Below are 26971 nucleotides of genomic sequence, written 5' to 3' on the forward strand. Positions count from 1 at the left end.
GTGCATTGAGAGAAGTTGTGATGTTGTATGAAGAAGTCGGGAGTGGCAGAGAAGTACATCAGAGTTGTACAGGATATGTACGAGGGAAGTGTGACAGTGGTGAGGTCTGCAGTAGGAGTAATGGCTTCAATGTGGAGGTGGCATTACATCAGGGACCATCCCTGAGCCCTTTCTTATTTGCAATGTTGATGGACAGGGTGACAGACAAGATTAGACAGGAGTCCCCATGGACTATGATGTTTACTGATGATATTGTGATCTGTAGCGATAGTAGGGAGCAGGTTCAGGAGACCCTGGAGAGGTGGAGATCTGCTCTAGAGAGGAGAGGAATGAAGATCAGTAGGAACAAGACCGAATACATGTGAGTGAGTGAGAGGAAGGTCGGTGAAACGGCGAGGATGAAGAGAGTAGAGTTGGTGAAGTTGGAGGAGTTTAAATACTTGGGATCAACAGTACAAAGTAATGGGGATTGATTGTAGAGAGGTGAAAAAGAGAGTGCAGGCATGGTGAAATAGGTGGAGAAGAGTGTCAGGAGTGATTTGTGACAGACGGGTATCAGCAAGAGTGAAAGGGAAGGTCTACAGGACGGTAGTGAGACCAGCTATGTTACATGGGTTGGAGACGGTGGCACTGACCAGAAAGCAGGAGACAGAGCTGGAGATGGCAGAGTTAAAGATACTAAGATTTGCATTGGGTGTGACAAGGATGGATAGGATTAGAAATGAATACATTAGAGGGTTGGGAGACAAAGCCAGCGAGGCGAGGTTGCGTTGGTTTGGACATGTGCAGAGGAGAGATGCTAAGTATATTGGGAGAAAGATGCTAAGAATAGAGCTGCCAGGGAAGAGGGAAAGAGGAAGGCCTAAGAGGAGGTTTATGGATGTGGTGAGAGAGGACATGCAGGTGATGGGCGTAACAGAACAAGATGCAGAGGACAGAAAAATATGGAAGAAGATGATCTGCTATAGCAACCCCTAATGGGAGCAGCCGAAAGAAGAAAAAGAAGAAGATTTATTTAATTTTCATAAGGGAACATTATATCTCTGATAGGTTTTGGCTCTATTGTAAAAACACTTCGATTAATATCACATGACTCAAATGTGCAGCCAACTAGTCAGCTGCTTCCATTTGTTGTGTAGACATGGGCTGGAAGGCTGGCGCAGCTGCTTCACAGATTCTTTTAGTTTTTACTTTACAGTATATGTCATACCAGCCACTGTAACGAGTTGATTTATAGAGATACACACAATCCTCTCCAGTAGGACTGAATTGTTCCCAGTTGTCAGGCTCTTTCCCGTCATCAATTTCTCTTGTACCCCAAAATCTGTAAGATAATAACAACTTTTAGAACATCATAGTGTAATAATCTGTATGACACACTCTGTGTGCACAGATTTTAGCAAAACCATAAAAGAAAATAGGAAAATCATTTTATTTGTCTGTGTACCATGAATGCCCAGCAGCTAGATAAACTGCGGCTGAATGTCTCTTTTGCTCAGTTTAAGATGAGATGATGTTTTTTTTAAACTGTGTGGCAGGCCTCTTTTTCCTTTGTTTTCTGCTGCTGTTTAAAACTGAGGCTCAGTCAGTTGCACATTTGTCTTTCATCTGACACAATCCTGGACCCCTTCCTGTTGGTTGAGCCTATAATCCTCCACATAAGTGACAAAAAAGAATTAATAAAGTGGTCAGCTGCACATGTTGACACCTGTATCTGGAGTGGCTTCTCAAATCAGTTGCTTGAGATGCACCCCCATGAGTATGTCCAAAAATGAATTGCATCATCTAATCTCATAAAGCAGGAGTCCACAAGTTGTATCCTCACAGCCAGCATTGGCTTTAGGTTTTGTTGCAACAAATATTTTAATTAGAAACCAATCTGTCGTAATAACAGAACTTGCTATTTATATTCTTAAATTGAAGATTTTTCAGTTAAAAGTATTTTAATGGTCTGGATCAGATTAGTAATTCTCTTTTTATTTGTCAAAGTTTTTCACTTTCTTTCCTCTCATTTTTCAAAATTTAATATATACATTGTCACACACGTGCGAGTAGCAGGCAGCTAAAGGGTCTGACTAAGTGCAATAACACATCCGACCAGGGGGCGACAGAATGAGCTGATTGTCTTTCTCAGTTCTCTATGGACCTTTCCTGGGAAATCCTGCAAGGTTCCGGTGCCTCAGAAGACATCACTTCCGGAGCCGGCCCCTTTGCTGACGTTACTTCTGGTTCTGGCCATTTAGATTACATCAGTTCCTCTACAGGTCTTTAAAGCCTCCATCTTGGGCTACTATAGTCAGTTCTGTTTTGGACTCTGTTATATGCACATCATGCTACTTATTTCAACCTTTTTGCAGCTGGGAAATACAATATATGGGTGGCTGCCCCAAACCTTTATGATGTCTTGGACTCTTGATTGTCACAGTGGTGTAGTCGGCAGGATGAAGTCCCAGAAGAAACTGGGACTCGGGCATGAAACTAACCAGGTAGGAGAGTACCAGGGCTGAGTTTCTGGGGGGGAGTGCGTTTGGGGGTCAGGAAGGACTCAGTACAAGCTCCGCTCCCCAAATACATAACTTACCAAATGGAGAGTGTGAAAAGGACACACAGGCGTAGGCTGGTTTCTGGGGAAAGGGCTTATTATGCTTTCTCGGAGGAGAGAGCTGAGCCGCCCATTGGGGCTGAGGTCCCAGATAAATATGGGCTATCCCCAGTCCAGCAGGCAAAACTAATAAAAAACTGGGAATTTGATCCAGAGAGATCAACCCAGGGGCAGGCTATGACCCTCTGGGAGCAGGTGGCCGTATGGCTAAGGCCATTTCAACTAACCACCTGCAAAATAGAGCAGCAGGTAACCTGCTTTATATTTTTAAAAAGCCTCCCTAAAAACTTTGCCCAGCCAGGCTGGGGAGATTTTCATTCTATGGAAGAGTTTATAAAGCTCATGAAATCACCCATGACAGTCTCAAAATCTAGGAGAGCAGAACAGTCCTCTAGTGGATTTCCTAGAGATTACGTCCTACAGAATAAGTCTCTTCCACATAAAGCCTGTTTCTGTGTTCCAGGGCCACCTGGCGTGCAACCTACCCGGGAACATGGCGGGATGTGGGTGGAGGTGGGGAGGGGAGACGGTTTGTGCGCTCTTGCCAACCCCCTGACATTTTCGAATATGGGATCAGTAGTCATTAATGGTTATAAACTCAATGCCCTGTTTGATTCCAGCAGCAACATTTCCATTGTTGATTGCCGATATGTTTTACTGCAACAAAGAATTAAAGAGAAGACCAGTATTTAATGTATTCACGGAGACACCCAGATGTACAATACCACCCTATGTTTCGTGAGTCAGGGAGGATCGGCAAAATAATTTCCCATGACGGTCCAGCCAAATCCTCCCTTTACAGCGATTCTGGGGCGGGACTGGTCGGAAAAATAAATGCGGTAAACTATTGACTACTTCCGATGGGGATAACTCGTCTCAGGCTGTCTCCACACCGTGTACACAGCCGACGGAGAGAGATACGGAAGCCCACGAGGAGGATGGGGAGATTCCTGGCCTGTCGCAGGCAAATATGTCATCCACCCGCAACTCGACAAATCGGGAGGAATCCCCTCTCCTTGAGGTCAGACCGGAACCTCTCTCTGACGTTCACTTTCAATTTAGACAAACACTGGTTTCTTATAAAAGGGAGCAGTGGAATGATGACTCCCTAAAATTTGCAAAAAAATGCAGTAGCCTTTGTCAACGGCCAGTGCACACACCAATCCTTGCCACAAGGACCTCACTTTGTAATAGAAAATGATCTATTATATAGGGTCGCGGAACGTGGGGCGGAGGTCCGGAAACTGTTGTTAATCCCACGAACCTACTGGCGGCAGGTTTGTGAATTAGCTCACGCCCACCTCCTTAGATGCCATTTAAGCTCTGAAAAAACTTTAGAGCAGATTAAACTCAGATTTTATTGGCCGGGAATTAACGAGGAGATTTGCCGTTTTTGTATTTCTTGTCCAGAATGTCAATTACGGCAAATTTCTAGAAGGTACCTTGCTCCTCTCATTCCCTTTCCCTTAGTTGATGTCCCCTTTGAACGAATCAGGGTTGATATTGTAGGACCCTTAGAGCTCTCAGCCCGAGGACATGAATATATTTTAGTCCTCGTGGATTATGCAACCCGATATCTGGAAGTTGTTCCCTTGCGCTCAGCTACATCTAAAGCAATCGCAGGGGAACTAGTAGGAGTATTTGCGCGTGTCGGCATTCCTAAAGAAGTCCTGACGGACCAAGGAATGCCTTTTACCTTGGATACGTTCAGGGAAACTGCCAAGTTACTGAAAATAAAGCATTTAAAGACTGCGGTGTACCATCCTCAAACCGACAGTCTAGTGGAGAGGTTTAATCAGACACTCAAACAGATGCTTCGCAAGGTGGTCAGCGGGGATGGGAGGAATTGGGATCAACTCCTCCCCCTCATTCTCTTTGCCTATCGGGAAGTCCCACAAACCTCTACGGAGTTCTCAACTTTTGAATTGTTATACGGACGACAACCCTGAGGTATATTGGATATTTTGAAAGAAGGTTGGGAAGGAGAGGGACTTACCTCTACAAATAATTTGGAATATATCGCACAATTACGCAATAGATTTGGGAAAATCCAACCTATTCTAAAAAGTCATACGGAAGAGGCACAAGCAGCACAGGCCCATTATTATGACTGTGGCATGACACTGAGAATTCCATCCGGGGGATCGTGTCATGGTATTAGTCCCCACCTCCCATTCTAAACTGCTCGCCCATTGGCAAAGGCCCTTATGAAATTAAGGAGAGAAAAGGATTGGTCGACTATTTGGTGAAACAGCCCAATCATAGACCAAGCGAGCGGGTTTATCATGTGAACTTGCTGAAGCCATGGAAGGAGAAGGAGCCAGGTCCCTCATCTGCTCAGCCCTGCTCATTCTTTGCTCACATAGACACCCTTAATTTTGGCGAGGAATTAACTTATAGACAAAGACTGGAGCTGGAATCAGCTATCCTGTCTGTCTCTGAGGTGTTGAGTGAAAAACCCGGGAGGACCTCTCTGATTGCACACAACATAGTGACTGAACCGGGGATTATAGTCCGAGAGCGCCACTATAGACTTCCTGAGGCAAAGAGAGCAGAAGTGGAGCTGGAAATCAAGTGGATGCTGGAACTAGGAGTAATTGAGGAAAGTTATAGTCCCTGGTCTAGTCCACTTGTCTTGATTAGTAAGCCTGACAGCAGTTGGAGGTTTTGCAGTGACTTCCATCGGTTTAATCAGGTCTACTTTTTGACGCTTATCCCATGCCTCACGTGGATGACCGCCTCGAGAGGCTTGGACAAGCAGAATTTTTGACCACGTTTGACATGACAAAGGGGTACTGGCAGATTCCTTTAAAGGACTCCACGAAGGTCAAGACACTCCTAGCGGACACTGGCAGTATTGTGTTCTTCCATTTGGGTTACACAGGGCTCCTGCAACTTTCCAGCGTCTGGTGGACAAAGTGCTCCAACCCCATAATGTGTATAGTGCCGCCTATCTGGATGACGTCGTCATCTATTCCAGCACATGGAAGGAACACGTACAGCAGGTCACTGCGGTATTGCAGACACTAGGAGACGCCAGGCTTCATATTAATCCCAAGAAATGTTTCTTTGGATTGAAAGAGGCTAAATATTTAGGCTACTTGGTGGGTCGGGGTACCGTGAAACCACAGTGTTCAAAAATAGATGCCATTGTAAAATGATCCTGTCCGCGAACCAAGAGGCAAGTCCAAGCCTTTCTCCGATTGGCCGGGTACTACCGCCGGTTCATACCTTGGTTTTCAGAGAAAGCGGCGCCCTTGACTGATCTAACAAAGAAGAGGGCTCCTAATCATGTGGAATGGACTGACAAGGCGGACGTTGCATACAGTGACTTAAAACAGGCTCTTACTTCAGCACCAATATTAAAAGCTCCTAAGTTTTCTCTCCCTTTTATTTTCCAGACAGATGTTTCAGACACAGGCCTGGGTGCCGTGCTGAGCCAAAGCGTCAGTGGTGTTGAACAACCCATCATGTACCTGAGCCGGAAACTGTTGCATTGGGAGACCAGGTATGCAGTGGTGGAAAGGGAAGCCCTTGTGATTAAATGGGTGATTATACAGTTGAGGTACTACCTCTTGGGCCGGGAGTTCACTCTGGTGACGGATCATGCTCCCTTACAGTGGATGGCCGTTCAGAAGGAGTCGAATCCACGGGTCACTAGGTGGTTTCTTGACCTTCAACCTTACAAGTTTTCGCTAATTCATCGTAAGGGTTCTCTCCATGCCAACGATGATGCTCTCTCTTGTGCCCACAACCTGTCGGTGCAGGACGCCTGACCCGATGGGTCTGGGCTGGGGGGGTCTCTCCTTGTCACACATGTTCGAGTAGGAGGCAGCTACAGGGTCTGAGTAAGTGTAATAAAACATCCGACATCAGACCTTTCCCGGGAAATCCTGCAAGGTTCCAGCACCTCAGAAGACATCACCTCCGGAGCCGGCCCCTTTGCTGATTTCACTTCCGAAGCCGGCCCCTTTGCTGATGTCACTTCTGGTTCCGGCCATTTAGATGACATCATTTCCTCTACAAGCCTTTAAAGCCTCCATCTTGGGCTACTATAGTCAGTTCTGTTTTGAACTCTGTTATATGCACATCATGCTACTTATTTCAGCCCTTCTGCAGCTGGGAAAAACAGTATACGGGTGGCTGCCCCAAACCTTTATGATGTCTTGGACTCGTGATTGTCACAACATCTTTATACATAATACGCTACAGTGGCTGTTTGTTTGTCTGTCTAGGATTTTAAATCACCTGTGGCTCACAAATCATTTGACCTGTTGACCTGAACACATATAATACTATGTGATGTCTACTATCCACTTTCAGGGTGATGATTTACCTCCAAGGTTATTCCTCTTTTTATTTTTATTTTATTTTATTTTATTGTAGACTCAACACGCCAGCAGAATGACACATGCGTATGGGTGCCGTTTTCATCCCTACCACCTTCATCGTCACTTCCCCTACCTCTTCATATCTTAAATCCTTCTTGAGGCAGATTGAAGACTTAAGTGTCAGCTTAAGTAAAAAATTAAGAAAAACATACTAAGTAGTTGCAACACAAAAACTGACTTAATCAGTTTTAATGCTAAAAGATGCCGACAAAAGTAGAGCAGAAGTGGGTGACTAGAGCTGCTCAGGAAGGAGCAAGTGCATCAACCTCTGAGCAGGCTAATGCTAAACGTACAGAGAAAGAGTATGAAAACTATGAATGCGCAAGTCAAGTGTATTCACTGCATGATAACGCTGTTACTGGTAAATAGATACAGTTATCTTTTGCTTCTCATTGTTAATTGGAAGCTTGTTAAAAAGAAAAACAAAAAAATGAACCAGTTAAAAAACAATTCAGCTATTCAAGTCTAAAAGTAGTCATTAAGGGTAGGGAATTGTAACAAATGAGGTCACAAAAATTAAGCACAAAAATTACTTGAGCAACATTTAATAGTTTCTATTTAACACTAGAATTACCAGAGCCTACGAAAAAACTCGTAATTCCGTCCCACCTTAAACTGCTTCTTAAATCCCTTCACACCTCTCCGCCAGTGCCCTTTGTCTTCTAAATGTGCTGATAAAGAGAAGCCGGCTATTCCATCCCCCCACCAATTTAGAACGTGCACGAACTTCTCTCAGCTCATGCCTTGATTGAGTATCTGGGAGTGAAGTGGAGTTTTAGAGTGAAATAATAGATCGTTGTTTGGAACACACGCATTTCATGTCTGTTCCGTTTCTACAGTAATCTGTGTCAACACATTGTTAAAACAGAAACTTTTTTATATTCTAGTAGTAGATGACAAAATGTAGGCATAAACTATATAATGTATGAAGCCTGAAGTCCAAATAGCAAACAAACATTTTCACAAGAATAACACAATTGCACTTTTATTCAAACATATAACTGCAGAAAGAAAAAGCCGCCTTAACATGCGACATTGACACCAGTTTACTATAACTGACTCTGTGGTTCAATAGATACAGCCCCGCTTGGGAATCAAGGGTCACGGGTTCGATCCTGTGCCCTCCCTTTTGAGAAGTAAACTGTTCTTAGTCTTACTGTTTTAGAATAAAAACATACATTTCATTTCAGTCTGTAACAGCCGGTGCAATTTATGATCTTTGTAAAGGTTAGCTTTTTTTTTTATTATTCACTTTTCACTCTCTCAGTCGCGTTCAGAATCAATCCATACAACCCCATCTGACACGGCTGTATTCACTAAAGACGCTATAGCTCTGCAGTGTACCACGATGCATACTAACGCCCCGGTTCTGACACACAAACGCTGGCGAAGCTGCCTTCTTCGTATCTCACCGTCACTTGCTTTTCTTTTTATTCAGTTTTATTGAGTGTTCCTGCCAGTCCCCGCATGTTGCTGTATGCTTTTTCTTTTGCACTCCAGGACAGGCAGAGGAAAGAATGGTAAAGACCAACTTTGGCGCTATATGCAATCATCAGACAATCCCCATCTGCCCGTGTCGTTCAAACACAGGAACATATATTGGTGTAAAAGTATAACAAAAGTGCACTTTTATTCAAGTGCACTTTTTCCATCGCCTTTTCCTGTAAGAAGCAGGGAAGAAAGTACAGTGTCAGGTGCTCATTCAGTGTAATAGAAACCATAGCACAGAGAGGTGTGTACACGGCAACAAGTACACGTGTCGTAAATGTAGGAAGGACTGTCCTTGGGTGTGTGGGAACTGTTAATATTTGAATGTGATGATTTTATATAGCACGGAATGAAAATCTTCACTTCTTAGCATTGCACCATGCAAGATGTCGTATCAATCGCCTACTGTATCTTGCTTTCTTTTTTCTTCGGTTATACAGGTAGTTTTGAATAAAAGTGCACTTGTTTTGTTTTATAAATGAAGTGTCTGCGTGCACTTTTCGTGGCATTACACGTGTATTTTTTGAGCATGCCCGTTTGAGCAGTATAAAAAGTTTTGAAAAGTATAACAAAACAACGGGCAGATGGAGAGTGTCTGATGATTGCATATAGCGCCGAACTTACTGCTCTTTACTATTCTCTCCTCTGCGTGCCCTGGAGTACAAAGAAACAGAATACAGGCGCTATAGCTCTGTGCTGTACCACGATGCATACTAACGCCCCACCCGGTTCTGACACACAGACGCTGGCGAAGCTGCCTTCTTCGTATCTCACCGTCACTTGATTTTCTTTTTATTCAGTTTTATTGAGTGTTCCTGCCAGTCCGATCTGACGCTGTTCGTTTTCAAATAATATTGCATTAGTGCGATTATATTTTCACATATATTGTCTTTCTTTCAGGTGTGTAATAGAAACCACAGCATAGAGAGAAGTGTGTACACTGCTTCTTACAGGAAAAGCGATGGAAAAGTGCACTTGAATAAAAGTGCACTTTTGTTATACTTTTACACCAATATATGTTCCTGTGTTTGAACGACACGGGCAGATGGGGAGTGTCTGATGATTGCATATAGCGCGAAGTTACTGGTCTTTACCATTCTTTCCTCTGCCTGTCCTGGAGTACAAAAGAAAAAGCATACAGCAACATGCGGGGACTGGCAGGGACACTCAATAAAACTGAATAAAAGAAAAGCAAGTGACGGTGAGATACGAAGAAGGCAGCTTCAGCGCTTGTGTGTCAGAACCGGGGCGTAGTATCGCATCGTGGTACACTGCAGAGCTATAGCGTCTTTAGTGAATACAGCCGTGTCAGATGGGGTTGTATGGATTGATTCTGAACGCGACTGAGAGAGTGAAAAGTGAATAATAAAAAAAAAAAGCTAACCTTTACAAAGATCATAAATTGCACCGGCTGTTACAGACTGAAATCAAATGTATGTTTTTATTCTAAAACAGTAAGACTAGTCAGTTATAGTAAACTGGTGTCAATGTCGCATGTTAAGGCGGCTTTTTCTTTCTGCAGTTATATGTTTGAATAAAAGTGCAATTGTGTTATTCTTGTGAAAATGTTTGTTTGCTATTTGGACTTCAGGCTTCATACATTATATAGTTTATGCCTACATTTTGTCATCTACTACTAGAATATAAAAAAAGTTTCTGTTTTAACAATGTGTTGACACAGATTGCTGTAGAAACGGAACAGACATGAAATGCGTGTGTTCCAAACAACGATCTATTATTTCACTCTAAAACTCCACTTCACTCCCAGATACTCAATCAAGGCATGAGCTGAGAGAAGTTCGTGCACGTTCTAAATTGGTGGGAGGATGGAATAGCTGGCTTCTCTTTATCAGCACATTTAGAAGACAAAGGACGCTGGTGGAGAGGTGTGAAGGGATTTAAGAAGCAGTTTAAGGTGGGACGGAATTACGAGTTTTTTCATAGGCTCTGGTAATTCTAGTGTTAAAAAATTACATTGGGGGAAAAAACCTGCAGTCAACCCTGCTGTAAAATAGCACCATGAACACTGGGGGAGGGTGGCATGGTGGCGCAGTGGTAGCAAGGAGACCTGGGTTCACTTCCTGGGTCCTCCCTGTGTGGAGTTTGCACGTTCTCCCCGTGTCTGCATGGGTTTCCTCCAGGTGCTCCGGTTTCCTCCTACAGTCCAAAGACATGCAGGTTAGGTGCATTGGTGGTCCTAAATTGTCCCTAGTGTGGGTTTGTGTGTGTTTGTGTCCTGTGGTGGGCTGGTGCCCTGCCCAGGATTTGTTCCTGCCATGCACCCTGTGTTGGCTGGGATTGGCTCCAGAAGACCCCCATGACCCTGTGTTAGGATATAGCGGGTTGGAAGATGACTGACTGACATTAAGAGGAGCTGATCAATCTTCTGAAAATTCTGACACCACAATTATTGGAATAGAACCTTCATGTTCATTCTAAGGGTCTCAACTCTTATGCAAATGTGTTTGTTATCTGTGCCTAATAATTGAAGGTTAGCACTGCTCCTAACACAAAACTAACTTATGCTGTTCACTCTTAGGAGTTATAAGAGAGAGCCCAAGAAAGTAGAGCTGATAAAACTAAGTAGGAAGGAAACAAAGATTTAAAAACGTTGCAATAATATTTGTGGCTTGGGTGGCAGCGGTCAGTCAAAGGACGTATCATATTGTGCTGTCGAGATATTTGGGTAAATGCACTTATTGCCAACGTTCCCTGAATCAGTCAAGAATCAATGACGATGGATTGACATCCAATGCATATTTGGTTCCTGTCTTCTTCCTGCTGCTTCCCAGCCTAGTTCTTTATACAGTAATTATGTAATGAAATTTATTTTCTTTAAGATAGTCAGGATTCATTCTATATCCTTAAATAATGTGTGCTAGATTAATTGGTCACTGTAAACTTCTTCTTTCGGCTGCTCTGATTTAGGGGTCGCCACAACAGATCATCCACCTCCATCTGTCCCTGTCTTTTACATCATTTTCTGGCAAACCGACTGCCTTCATGTCTTCCCTCCATCCATAAACCTCTTCTTCAGCCTTCCACTTTCCCTCTTGCCAGGTGGTTCCATCCTCAACATTCTTTTTCCGAAGTACACCTCATCTGTCCTCTGCACATGCCCAAACCATCTCAATCAAGCATCTCTCACTTTGTCACCAAACTATCGTACTTGTGTTGTCCCACTTTTATTCTCATTCCTAATCCTGTCTACCTTCGTTATTTCAAGAGAAAATTGTAGCATCTTTAAACTCTACCACTTCTAACTCTGCCTCCTGTCTTTTCGTCAGTGCCACAATCCCCAAACCAAACCACGTAGCTGGTCTCACTACTGCTTTATAGACCTTCTCTTTTACTCTTGCAGATACTCTTCTATCCCAAATCACTTCTGCCACTCTTCTCCACTCAGTTCAGCTTGCCTGCACTCTATTCTTCAACTCTCTGTCACACTCTTAATTTTTTTGGACAGTTGAACCCATGTATTTAAATTCATCTACCTTCACCACCTCTGCTCCTTGCAGTCACACCCTTCCACCACCTCCCCTTTCATTCACACAAATGTACTCCACCTTACTCCTACTGGGTTTCACTCCTCTTCTTTTCCAGTGTGTACCTCCGCCACTCCAAGTTGGTCTCAACCTTGTGTCTATTCTCACTGCAGATCACAATGTCATCTACGAACATCATAGTGCACAAAGATTCCTGTCTGAGCTCATCTGTCAACCTGCCCATCACCATTGCAAAAAGGAAAGGGGTCAGAGCCAACCCTTGATCACTTTAAGCTGGACAAATATAAGTTAAGTGTACCCTGTGATGAAATGATTTCCAATTACCAGCTGCTCACTGCTTTATAGCACTCATCAAAAGATAAATGGTCAACTAAAAAGAACTTTGTATGAATCTTGATGGACAAAGTAAGTACTGTAATCTTATAAATTTAGTCTTGAAGCAAACCTTAAATTACTTGAAAACAAAAATAATGTGTATACTTAGACCAAGAGATAAAACCATATCTTCCACCAGGGGTACCTATAATAGTAACTTAATTCAAAAGAAAACAAAAAAATGTATCACCATTTCAGAAACACTTTTTCAGTTTTATGTGCTGCTTATTAAACATACATTCAAGCTGCTTTTGGTAAATTATATTATACTAAGTACAAAATCTGATTTGTGTCTTAAAACAGGAGTGATTAAAGCACATAGAAACTTACCCTGGTTGAATGAGAACACTTGAGCTCTTAAATTAGAGTGTGGAAACTAGAGTGTAGATGGAGAACAACAAAGCTGCAGATGTTCGAATTGCACAGACAAGAGAGTGTTAAAAAATATAAAAAAAGCTCTCTATAAACCCTGCTCAGACTTCTATTCTAAAATAAAAGATAACAATAGTAATAATTGTGTACTGTTTAGATCAGTGGCTAATCTAACAAATGGGAATTCAGATCTACAGTGCAATATACTGTACATTTGCAGTACAGAGTCTTAATAAGAAAAATGCATCATAGTGCAAACCACAAACTAGCTTGGCAGACCCTGTCACACCTTTCATTTCAAACTTTAGAAATTTTAATCCTTTAACAGAACAGAAAGTCTTAATTTTAATTTCTAAAATTAAACCTACTACTTACTCCTTAGATCCAGTGCCAACAAAATTAGTAAAAAGTGCAATGGATATTCTTGCAGCGCCTATTCTTAGCATTATCAATAGCTCACTATTGCAAGGTGCATTACCGGTGCACTAAAAGTGTCAGTCATCAACCCATTACTTAAAAAGTCATACCTAGACCCATATACACTTAATAATTATAGACCCATTTCAAATTGACCCTTTCTCTCCAAAATACTTAAAAGGTAGATGCCAATCAGCTTCAGTCTCATCTTACAATTCTCAATTTATTTGAGAAATTCCAGTCTGGCTTCTATACCACTCATAGAAAACAAATGACAATAACACGTGTTGCAAATACCATTCTGATATCCTCTGATTAAGGAAATTCCACTGTAATTATGTTGTTAGATTTACACTCAGCATTTGACACCATTGACCATTCTATTTTACTTTACAGGCTGGAAAATTACTTTGGGCTAACTTTTCTTGCCTGGTTAGTTCTTATTTATCAAATCGATTCCAGTGCATAAAGAATGTGCTGGAAGTACTCCATCATTATAAGTTAAATATTGTGTACTGCAGGACTAAATACTGGGACCTTTACTGTTTTCACTTTAGATGCGCCCACGGAGATCTATCATTAGAAACATCCATCCATCCATCCATTTGCTAACCCGCTGAATCCGAATACAGGGTCACGGGGGTCTGCTAGAGCCAATCCCAGCCAACACAGGGCACAAGGCAGGAACCAATCCTGGGCAGGGTGCCAACCCACCGCAGTCATTAGAAACAATAACATTGATTTTTACTTGTATGCAGAGGACACCTTGTTAAATCTTTCGTTTAGACCAAATGACATTTCTCCGATGATGTCCTTAATTAGATGTGTTAAGGGGTAAAGGAGTGGATTGATGAAAACCACTTGTCTTTGAACACCACTAAAAAAGAAATGTTAATTATAATGATGGTGCAAGAATATTTTGTCATTATTTAACTCAGTTGGAATCACCGTTAGTTTTACTAAATCAGCCCACAATCTAGGTGTTATCTTTGACACTAGCATGTCATTTAATGTGCACAATACAAAACATTCTAAAACATGTTTTTTCCATCTTAGAAATGCTGGAAAACTAAGATGTTTTCTAAATATGCAGGATACTGAGAAATGAATTCATGCATGAATTCATGTGGTGTGCACTGGCTGCTCAAAACATTCTTTATACAGCTTTCAGTTAATTCAAGATTCTGCTGGAAAAAAATATTACAAGAACAAGAAAATATGAACACATAACTCCAGTTCTTAAATCCTTACGATGGCTCTCAGTTAAGTTTAGGGCAGATTTCAATATCCTTATTTTAACATATTGTGGAGGACTGCCGGCTTCTTACTCCGGTCCTCACCCCCAGGCCGACAGGAGGAGCTCTCCCAACAGCAGGATCATGCCCCGAGTTCCAACAGGGCATCATGGACCTTATAGAGTTTATACACAGCCCTGCTGGATACCTTGGGGGCCGCTGGGAGTCGCTGTAGGGGGGCTCGTGGGCTCATATGTGCTCCCGGGTTGAAGAAAAGGACTGTTTACCCTGACTCCGGGTCAGGGTGTATAAAAGGACTCTGGGAAAACCCAGACAGTGAGCTGAGCTGGGAGGTAGAGGGGCGAAGTGTCTGGGCGAGGAGGAGAGATTATTGAGTGTGTGTGTAATGTGGAATGTGCTTTGTGCACATTGTTGCAAATTAATAAAGAGTCTGGGACTTTTATCTGGTGTCTAGCGTGGTACCTGAGGGTTCAAGGAAGCACTAGCACCCCCTACTGCCACAATATAAAGCCTTAAATGGCCAAGGTCCTGCTTACTTATCTGAACTTATCATTACTTACAAACTTGACTGCACATTAAGATCTCAATATGGCAGTCTGCCTATTATTCCAAGGATTAATAAAATAAAATTGGGAGGTTGAACTTTTAGTTACAGGGCCCCAAAGCTGTGGATGGTCTGCCTTCTACTATAAAAATGTCCCTTCAGTCTCAGCTTTTAGTGGCTGAAGACTCACTACTTCAGTTTAGCATACCCTTATTATATCTGCTGATTAACTGTGCATTCTGCATCTCTGTCTTTAGGCACTGTCACACTCATGCTTATAGGAGGGAGCAGTATGGACCAAGTGAGGGTAATTCCACACCAGCCCAGGGGGTGGCGGGGTGCTTAACATTTCTTCTGTTGTCGCTGCAGACAAAAAATGAAAAAACCTGTCTTATCAGACTCTGAAGACATACAGTAACTTCTGGTTCCAGCACCCAGAAGCTTGTCACTTCCGGTTCCAGCCCCAGAAGCACATCACTTCCGGTGGCATTTCCAGAAGCACATCACTTCCGGGTTCACTACACCACTTCCTGTCTGGACATTTAAAACCACCATCTTTTCCAACCATTCTCAGTTCAGTTACGGACTCCAATCCATGTACATCAGTGCTATTTTGAAAGCCTTTTTGCAGCCAGGGAAATTGTACGGGTGGCTGCCGCAAACCTTTTTGAGTGTGTTGAGTCTAATCATTTCACAGCACTAAAATATAACTAATAAGATATTTATAAACAGTTACTAACAAAAAAGAAGAGAAAACCCTGTTTCTCCTCTCGGTACTCATATGTGGCACTTGGTGTCACTGCTCTACTACTACGTTGTTTGCCTGCCTATAGAAATGTCATCTTTGATAAAGGAGCTCTGAAATCATTGGGTAGAAGGATCCTTTCATCAGATTCGCTTGACCAACACTGACTCAGCTGTGGAGACATGGCTTATTGGCCAAGGTCTCCAGGACTCTGAACAAATCTGTATTCTCATATATGATAGTTCCATATTTAGTGAGTGATATAATCTATTCTTGCATTTTGCTTTTGTATAGCAGTTTGTACTGTTGTAATGTTTTCCTGATGTGTAAATGATAAACTGGCCATCTAGTTCTGTGAAGAGGATTACTTGTGTTCTGTTTTGTGTACCCCATTTTTAACATCCATTGCATGCCCAACCTACATGGAAAGGGGTCTCTCTTTAAATTGCCTTTCCCAAGGTTTCTTAGGGAGTCAAGGGTGGGTTGTCCACAAACAGAGCATGTTTAAGTCCATTGCAACACTTCTTATGTTTGGGCTTTACAAGAAATAAACTGATGTTGTTGTTGTTGTACTGAAAAACAGATAAAAGCTCCAGACTATCCTTTAAAAGCTCTCGTTTATCAGCAAATTTTAATTTCTTTTTGTTAGATATGATAATTTTACCTAAAAGTATGAGCATCTTTCATTTCCAATGTGAATGTTTGGTGGTTGAAAAACGCTAGTTACTCAAGTGTCATTAACAACAAAATTATGCTTGACAAAGGAGAGTGAGATTTAGCTACTGAGAGCCATTTGAGAATCAAATCCTTTACCTCTCAGAATGAACGTCATTATGTGATCAACAAAAGACTAAATTCATGCTAATTTGAGCAGTATAAGAATAGGAAAGCAGTCCTACCTGGCCTAAAATTCTCAGAGTGACGCAAATTTGGTCCTACTCTTATGAGCAATTGCATTTTATCAATTTTTCCTAGTTTAGAAAATGACTCCTAACTTCACTAGGATTTAGGAGAGCTCATGAGCTATCCTAGTTCAATTGAAACTGTCAGAAGATGGCTTTCAGGCAGAGATCATCATGCATTTTCCAGGAAAGGTGGAGTGATTTGGAAATGCTAGATAATGATGAACTTGTAAAAAGATAATAATTTGACAGAAATGGAGTAATATTTGTAACAAATTTTCTACCTCACGTAATTGCTCCATCTATGCAAAGAAGCCATGTTTTGTCAGCTGAAATGAAAGTGTTTGTAATGCTACATTGGTAATGCTATAGTGAAAATGCAGCTTTGCAATAGCAATGATTTGGGTATGTCACAACCAGCCATTTCTCAAATTGTGCACAAAACTTTATAATATATGAGGTAATACCCAAGATTATGTATTTCACCACCACTCCATGTGAGGAAATGTTAAAGCAAGCAAGCTACATTCATGGAAGTCACTGCTTTTCTTGGAGATGTTGGTGTCATTGGAGGCATATATATAAAAATCATTGTCCCAAAGGAATGCCTCCTAAGTACTTCCAGTAAAACCTGTGAGGCTATCGCTGTATTTTTCAATCAAAAAATTAATGATATTAGAAATAACATAGTATATCCCACTAACACTAAGGATCCTCCTAAACCCTAGCATCCTGTTATAAACAAATTAAACTCTTTCACTAGGATAGATTTACCTGATTTAAAAAAAATAATATCTCAATTAAAATCCTCCACTTGCGTCCTTGACCCGATACCAACAAGGTTTTTCAAAGAAGTATTGGGCGTGCTAATTGATAATGTTCTTGACATAGTAAATTCGTCATTAGATATGGGGGTCTTCCCAGACTGTCTTAAGACTTCTGTAGTTAAACCCCTACTTAAGAAACATAATCTTGACCCCTCGGCTCTTGAAAATTTTAGACCCATCTCTAACCTGCCTTTCTTAAGTAAAGTTCTGGAGAAGGCAGTCATTATGCAGTTAAATGACCACCTCAATAAACATGCTATTCTTGATAAATTTCAGTCGGGTTTTAGAACAAATCACAGCACAGAAACTGCACTCGTTAAAGTAGTAAATGACTTGCGGGTAAATGCAGACAGAGGCCATTTATCTGTTCTCATCCTCTTAGATCTGAGTGCTGCATTTGACACCATTGATCATAATATTCTTAGAAATCGCCTTAGTCAATGGGTGGGCCTCTCTGGCAGTGTCTTAAATTGGTTTGAATCCTACCTGACAGGGAGAAAATTTTTGTTAGTTGTGGGAATTACAACTCAAGACACATGATATCCAATATGGTGTTCCACAAGGCTCTATCCTGGGTCCGCTGTTATTCTCAATCTACATGCTTCCTTAGGTCAGATTATCTCAGGGCACAACGTGAGCTACCACAGCTATGCTGATGACACACAGCTGTACTTATCAATAGCACCTGATGACCCCGATTCTATTGATTCACTAACACAATGTCTGACTTGTATCTCAGAATGGATGAATAGTAACTTTCTCAAGTTAAATAAAGAAAACTGAAATCTTAGTGATTGGCAATAATGGATACAATGAGGCTATTAGAAATAAACTGGATACATTAGGATTAAAAGTCAAGACGGAGGTAAAAAGCTTAGGGTGATTGTTGACTGTAATCTGAATTTTAAATCACATATTAATCAGATCATTAGGACAGCATTTTTTCACTTAAGAAACATAAGTAAAGTTAGACCTCTTATATAACTGAAAGATGCTGAGAAATTAGTTCACGCATTTGTTTTCAGTCGACTAGATTACTGCACTCCTCTCAGGACTACCCAAAAAAGACATAAATCGTTTGCAACTAGTGCAGAATGCAGCTGCTAGAATCCTAACTAGGAAAAGAAAATCCGAACACATTTCTCCAGTTTTAATGTCACTACACTGGTTACCTGTGTCATTCAGGATTGACTTTAAAATTCTGCTTATGGTTTATAAAGCCTTAAATAATCTCGCCCCATCTTATATATCGGAATGTCTGACACCTTATATTCCAAATCGTAACCTCAGATCCTCAAATGAGTGTCTCCTTAGAATTCCAAGAACAAAACTTAAAAGAAGTGGTGAGGCGGCCTTCTGCTGCTATGCACCTAAAATCTGGAATAGCCTGCCAATAGGAATTCGCCAGGCTGATACAGTAGAGCACTTTAAAACACTGCTGAAAACACATTACTTTAACATGGCCTTTTATAACTTCACTTTAACTTAATCCTGATACTCTGTATGTTCAATTCATCATAATAACTATTCATGGTGGCTCTAAAATCTGTACTGACCCCTACTCTCTTCTGTTTCTTTTTCCGTTTCTTTGTGGTGGTGGCGTGCCACCTCCACCTACTCAAAGCTTAATGATGCTCCAACAATGATGGATGGATTAAAAGGCAGAAGTCTACGTGACCATCATCAAGTCCTTCCTTGAGAACCCTAAATCCAAAGAGGACTGTTTCATTTATGTTAGGTAGAATGCCCAGAGGGGACTGGGCAGTCTAATGGTCTGGAATCCCTACAGATTTTATTTTTTTCTCCAGCCTTCTGGAGTTTTTTTATTGTTTTTTTGTCCCCCCTGGCCATTGGACCTTACTGTTATTCTATGTTAATTAATGTTGACTTATTTTGTTTTCTTATTGTGTCTTTTACTTTGTATTTTTCTATTCTTTATTATGTACTAGCAGAATACCCGCGCTTTGCAGGGAAGAAGTAGTGTGTTAAAGAAGTTATGAAAAAGAAAAGGATAAATTTTAAAAATAACATAACATGATTGTTAATGTAATTGTTATGTCTTTGATATGAGTGTCGTTGTCATATCTATATATCTATATATATATATATATATATATATATATATATATATATATATATATATATATATATATATATATATATATATATATATATATATATATATATATATATATAGTCGTGGATGCCAGGGGCGATGACCCGGCCGGGATGCCTTGGAAGACCGGAAGTGGGCGTGTGCCCATCTGGGACCACGTGGGGGCTGCCTTCCTGGTTGCTTTGGGGGCCACGGGTATAGGGCATGGAAGCCCTACCCTGTAGGGGCCCGTGGTCACCGCCAGGAGGCGCCCCAATGCCTTGGGGACCTGTTGTCCCAGCACTTCCGCCACACCAGGAAATGCTGGGGGGAAGATTTAGGGTGACACCCGAAGAGCTGCCGGGAGGACAGCCGGCACTTCCGCCACGCTGGGGCATGGCCAAGGGAGGAATGCCGGGGACACCTGCTGCTCATCTGGGAACTGTATAAAAGAGGCTGTCTCCATTCATTCTAGGCTGGAGTTGGTAGGAGGCAGGACGAAGCACAGAGGAGGTGTGGAGGCGGCCCAAAGAGAGGCATTGTGGTCTGAGTGACCATTATTTGGGTCTGTGTGACCAGTTTATTGTCTGTAAATAGTGTAAATAAGCGTGTGGTGGTTGAAACAACATGTCCGCCTGTCTGTGTCCGGGCCAAGATCACAATATATATATATATATATATATATATATATATATATATATATATATATATATATATATATATATATATATATATATATATATATATATATATATATATCAAAATACCCTTGGCAGGAGAAGTAAAAAGAAAAGGAAACATTTTAATAATAACGTAACATGATTGACAGTGTAATTGTTTTGTCGTTGTCATGAGTGTTGCTGGCATATATATATATATATATATACATACATACATGTGTACATATATACACACACACATATACTATGGGGTGCCAAACAGGCAAATAAATTGATTTTGTGAATATATAAAGTCGAATATATAAAGTCCCGAATATATAAAGTCAAAACTTGAATATGTAAAGTCACTGTCGGAATATATAAAGTCAAAACCTGAATATATAAAGTCAGCGCTGGAATATATAAAGTCAAAAGTTGAATATAGAAAGTCAGCGTCGGAATTTATAAAGTGATTCCTGATTATTTAAAGTCAACATCGGAGTATATAAACTCACTCCTGAATATATAAAGTGAAAGTCAAAATCTATTGATTGAAACGACTCTGAACTGAACTAAGTTCACAAAAACGTATTCAGAAAAATAAATGAAAAAAACACTGTTCGGTTAATGTTTGAAAATGATGCATGTGCTCTGCCCAGGATTGGTTCCTGCCTTGCGCCCAGTGTTGGCTGGGATTGGCTCCAGCAGACCCCCGTGACCCTGTGTTCTGATTCAACGTGTTGGGAAATTGATGGATATTCCAGCGCTGACTTTGTTTATTCCGACGCTGACTTTATATACTGAAGTTTTGACTTTATAGATTTCAGCGCTGACTTTATATATTCCGACTCTGTCTTTATATATTCAAGTTTTGACTTTATATATTCGTGAATGACTTTATATATACAAGTTTTGACTTTATATAGTTAAATGTAGTCATCATTGCATAACTTTTTCTTTACCATAGAAATTTAAAGACTAAATTCAACTTCTGGCGACTAAATAGAAGCTGCTTATATCCAAATCTGAGCTACTGAGCTGTCGCCTGCCTGCCTGAATAAATCACCCTCGCTTCGCTCTTACTTTTTTACCGTTCATTTAATCATGACTAGTGGCGGAAAAATTATAAAATGTAAGGAGGATTACACTGAGTATGGCTTTACCAAAACAATTATTGATGGCGAATCGATAATTCATAAAGCTTCAATCTGTGAGTATTTGGTGGCAGCACCACAAAGCCGTACCACTGCGTTAGCCACGGAGCTCAGCTCAGAGTGAAATGAGGTGAATGGGAGATGAGATGAAGACGTCACTCCCCCATCCGCCTTAACTGTCAATCCCCCACAAACACAGTCTCTCGGAATTTGCATAAGCACAGCCCCTCACCTACAATTTTAACTTAGTTACAAAGTGATCAAAACTCTCGTTTATATCCTGCGTCCTCTCATTAAACTTTTATCCCGCATTACTCGTGGGCATGACAAACGCCAGCGGCAGCCTGTCTATGAACTTAATTTAAAGTTTAGGTTTACATCGTGCTTTGTTTCCGAAGTAGCAGCACTCATGAATATGTTTGTATATGTCACTCGCTCGCTTCTTATTGTTTCACTGCCTTCTGAATTATATAATGCATGTTTTCTTCAGCGCTTTTTGGAGCTCTTCCTGGTTTTCTACGTACTGTGTTGACAGTCAGTTCACGTGATTATGTGCGAGGCGTGATGATGTCACACGAAACTCCACCCCACACGTATTTTGAGATCAACTTCATTACAGTATATGTAGAAAAATAGCTTCTAGTTATGACCATTAAGCATAGAATTTCAAAATGAAACCTGCCCAACTTTTGTAAGTAAGCTGTTAGGAATGAGCCTGCCAAATTTCAGCCTTCTACCTACACGGGAAGTTGGAGAATTAGTGATGAGTCAGTGAGTGAGTGAGTGAGTGAGTGAGTGAATGAGTGAATGAGTGAGTGAGTGAGTGAGGGCTTTGCCTTTTATTAGTATAGATAGCACTTTGTGCTATTGTTTGTATGAAAATGTGCTATATAAGTAAATGTTGTTGTGTGGATGAGTGTACATATGTGAATCGTAATTAATATCACTGCATCAACACATTGGCAGTCTGTAGGCAAATTGTGTTACCCTTGATATTATCAAGAAATGGCCCGGTTCAATAGAGCAGTGCTTCTTAAACATGGGTTGGGGACATATCCATGATGGGTCGCCACATGATTGTGTAGATGAATTCTGTGGCAAAATGATATTACATTTTCTATTTAGGGTTAGTATTTTTGGTGACACTGTATGGAACAATGCTGTTGGCACACTGCAGAGAGCAGAGAGGCATGGCAACATAACAAGTATTCTCCACCTCTCATCTCACAACTTATTAAACAATCAAACTGAGATTACTGACAAGCAAAGAAAGAGCTAAGAAAAAGGGAGAGAGGGGGAAATAACAGATGAGCTTGTAAGGTGAAGGGACCGTGGCGCTAGATTCCATTATTGAAATGAAAATAACAGGTGCAGGGCAAGGATGTTACGATTTTCAGGGTGTTATAATGGGTGAGTGAATTGGGTGGAAATATGTGTCGTGGCAATGTTGTAAGCTAAATGCAATTTCAGGGGTGCCTCACTGTGTCTCCTATTATGGTATACATTGAATCCAAATCTGTCAGTGCAAAGCAGATTTTGTATTTTAATGTCTCGGTGAGGAGGAATTCCTTCTTGTAACACTATTTAGATTAATATCCATCTATTGGAAGTTTGATGGATGTGTTTGTTAGACAGTTGAGAACTGTGAGAACACCAAAAAATATTTTTAAAGAGCAAGACGAGCAGTAGACATTTAACATAATGTAAGTTGGGAAAGTTAAATATTTCTAACTGGACTGTTTGTCAAATTATTTAGCAATATTTATCCTATTATCCATATAAAATGCAAATAGTGCATACATTTTTTAGGATTTTTTTTATAATAACTCAGTTATTTGAATTTTAAATGGAAACCAGGGTATGTATAGATAGATAGATAGATAGATTATCGTTTACCCCCCCAGGTGGAATTGAAGAGTCACATAGTGTGGGGAGGAACGATCTCCTCAGTCTGTCAGTGGAGCAGGACAGTGATGGCAGTCTGTCACTGAAGTTGTTCCTCTGTCTGGAGATGATCCTGTTCAGTGGATGCAGTTGATTCTCCATGATTGATAGGAGCCTGCTCACCGCCCGTCGCTCTGCCACAGATGTCAAACTGTCCAGCTCCATGTCTAAGATAGAGCCTGCCTTTCTCACCAGTTTGTCCAGGTGTGAGGCATCTTTCTTCTTTATGCTGCCTCCCCAGCACACCACCACATAGAAGAGGGCGCTCGCCACAACCGTCTGATAGAACATCTGCAGCATCTTATTGCAGATGTTGAAAGATGCCAGCATTCTAAGGAAGTATAGTCGGCTCTGTCCTTTCTTACAAAGAGCATCAGTATTGGCAATCCAGTCCAATTTGTCATCCAGCTGCACTCCCAGACATGCAAGTTAGGTGTTCTGGGTTTGCTAAATTGACCCTGCTGTGAAATATATGTGTGTGGTCACCATGAAATGGACTGGTGTCCTTTCCAGGTATTCTTCCTACCTTGTGTCCAATTCTTACTTGGATAAGTTTATAGCAACCCTGTTTGGGAGAAACTGGTTTGGAAAATGGATAGATGGAGCATTATTTTAACTTTTCCTTTTTTGTTATATGGCTATTTCTATTTGTATCTTTATGACTCCACTGATTATGATAATAACCCTTCTCTTGGGTCCCAGTATGGTACAGATTTTCAAATTTGGGTCCTCAGATTAAAAAGGTTAGTCACCCCTTCATTAGAATACTCCATTAATGTGGCATAAATGTTTTATTTGAAAACAAAATCACATCTTCACCTGGATGTCGTCTTCGTGAAGATAAGGGATACACATTGAAGTGATGACTGATGACTCATTTCCCAAACCCAACAGTTGGTGATCAGCTTTCTTACCTTAATTATTATTATTATTATTATTATTATTATTATTATTATTATTGTTGCTGTTGTTGTTGTGAAGCCTTAGCATTAGTATCAGAAAGTCATCATGATTTTTAAGGAAACTACAAAACACCTTCATGAGTGCCATTTTGGAGCTCGGATGTCATAAAATCTTGATGTCATTCATTCTCAAATGTGAATGTTGTACACTTACTTCTCATGTGATACTCCGGGTAGAATAAAATTTCATCCTATTCCTATTTTTTTTTTGCAATTCCTAAGTATAATTCTGAGCTGCTTGATAAATATGGGCACAAAAGTGCTGTTGTTAAAGACAACAGGTGCAACAAAACTTAAACAAGACTTAGTAAGTGTGGACACATCTATAACTATAGCAGGTCAGTGCATCACCAATTCAGGTTCTTCATATTAAAAATCTGACAGAGAAAGTTATGTTTTGAACCTTAACTTTTTCTTCTCCTAACACAAATAAGCTGCAATGGCCAGTCTGTACTTTGTCTACTTTTCACCACACCTATGCACCATAACACGAGGAGCACCACAGCCCACACCAATTGGTGTTGTGTTTTTAAATCTTGAATTATTTCATAAATGTGCATGTCACGCTCCTGTCCTTACTTGGCTTTTGCTAATTTCATGCACTTCAAATTCTTATGTTATTGCAAATTATATTTAGAAAATGAAACCTATTTCTGCCACAAACGATGCACACTGAATGTTGGTTCCCAGGTGTGAATTGCTGTTTTTCTTCTCTAGCTCATAGTTGACCACATTTGCATCACCTGTTCACCTCTACAGATCTTCTCGTGCCACTGTAATCAACATTATTGAATGTTGTTTTTCAGGTGTGAATTGCTCTCTGACAACTATAGAATAATCAATGAGAAAATGTAACACTTATAATCACTCAAATTGCTTGACTACAATTGATGAAAAAGAAAGATGAAAACCTGAAAACTGTTGACTCTCCATTTATTTCAGTGTCGTGAAAGCTTGCATATTGTAATCTTTTTAGTTAGCCAATTAAAGGTGTCATTTTGCTTGACTTCTCACTTTAAATTAAACTCACTTGAAATGGTACTGCAATGCTTATTACATACCCTTGAAAATGAACTACAGATGTGGACAAATTTGTTGCCACCCTAACAGCTATTTGAAAAGTGCTGCATACCCTCTGAGAAGTGATTAAATGAAATGCAGTTGTCCTCTGTCTACCTGCATGCCTTTGATATGTCAATGAGTAAAGCAAGGCAAGTGTGAAAGGAGATCAAGTGTTCCTTATTCTACAAACATATTATAAAATGGCCTGGACACATTTGTTGGTACCCCTAGAAAAGATCCTAAGCAAATTGATATCATTTTTCTGTATCATTTATTTTATTTCATGGCCTACACTTACTGTGTTTGACTTTGTCTGTGAATGCAAACCTAATCGCAAGAAATGTAAAATGGTCAGGATATTAATACAGAGGTCAAAATCTAAAGCCTCCTCCAGTAATAAATTGACACTGTAACTCTAGCACTTTATTAGTTTCTGCTTCCCCGACTCACAGTTGTCAATTGCAAATTCACTTTCTTACCCCTTGTGTGGGTCCAGAGGTGTGTTATCCACCCAAACAAAGTAACCTTCTGTCTCCTGATCTGTCAGTCCAATCCAGTAAGAGTCCTCCTCACCTCCTTGGATTTCCATCAATGTTATTAAAAAATCCTAAAGACATAAAGTTTTACCTGTGAATGTGCTGCCTGAACCTTTATATTTACTACAATAGAGGCTACATCCTACTATGTTTTCATTAAACAAATACTAGTGTTTTTGCAAAACTGTCGTGATCAGTAAATTATTTGACTTTTGTGCATTTATGGCAGCATTTAAACTAACCAAAACAATTTAGATGCATACAGGTAGGCAATACAACTGTTATGTGTCTGCTATGTGGGGATAAGATTTTCTTTGGTAAAGGCTGACCATTCAGGAAATGAGACATTGTAGTGAGCAGGATCCAATATCAGTCTACGTAATAAGCATGAAGAAATCAGAGTACACTTAGAGTCTGTGTTTTTTGTTAGTTTACATTTTCGCTCATCCACATTGCAAATGCTTTGGAAAGCATTTTCAAAAGTCTTTGTTTTTGAGTTTTGTGTGGACAAAAGGCAAAAATGGGGACTGATGTCTGCATTTTCAAATGAAAACATAGTGTGAGTGTCACTATATGGAAGCGACATCCTAGTAAGTCTTATAGTATGCCCCCTTTTCACATCACTTAAGGTCAATCCTTTGTCAGACTCCCTTGTGTGAACCTAACCATGATAAAGGCCATACCTGTTCCACCTTGCTCTCTATAATCGCCAGATGTCCCCCAAGTGAGGTGCAATGATTTTGACTGTCGCTCCAGTTCAGTTCATCAGAGGAGAAGAAATAGCACTTGCTGTTGAAAAGCAGCCAGGTCTGTGGACACATGGAGCAAGCCTTATCTGAATAAAAAGAAAGGAAGAAAAAGAGAATGTGATGGACTGAAGTGGTTCCCTGGGCTCAGTGTTGAGACATAAGAATCAACAAGAAATTTAAAGGGGGTTAAAAACACTGGACAGGAAGCCACTGGAGACTGGACATTGGATGAAAGTTAAAAAATGTCCCTTTATAATACCATTGGAAGACTCACACAAACAAACTAACACCAAGTCAGTTTAAGCTGTGGAAATTCAGATTTTCACATAAAGGTGGCTTATTTTCTGTAGCATTATGCTTTGTTCACCCTGTAAAGAACCCTTTT

At 40.6% G+C, this 26971-nt stretch overlaps 1 protein-coding gene across 2 annotated transcripts in view; it reads right to left on the reverse strand.

The window, feature by feature from the left end:
- Positions 1-1010: 1010 nt before the first annotated feature.
- LOC120528679 (C-type lectin domain family 4 member F-like) overlaps positions 1011-26971 on the reverse strand; it is a 45507-nt gene continuing 19546 nt past the window's right edge. For both annotated transcript variants that reach the window (XM_039752843.1, XM_039752842.1), the window contains exons 5-7: positions 26521-26672; positions 25781-25908; positions 1011-1324 (exon numbers count right to left, since the gene is read on the reverse strand). In XM_039752843.1, coding sequence (XP_039608777.1) covers positions 1111-1324; positions 25781-25908; positions 26521-26672 — 494 coding nt within the window. In that variant the 3' untranslated portion in view covers positions 1011-1110. The remainder of the gene's footprint in view (positions 1325-25780; positions 25909-26520; positions 26673-26971) is intronic.

This window comes from Polypterus senegalus, chromosome 4 (assembly GCF_016835505.1).
Source record: "Polypterus senegalus isolate Bchr_013 chromosome 4, ASM1683550v1, whole genome shotgun sequence".
Classification (NCBI taxonomy): Eukaryota; Metazoa; Chordata; class Cladistia; order Polypteriformes; family Polypteridae; genus Polypterus; species Polypterus senegalus.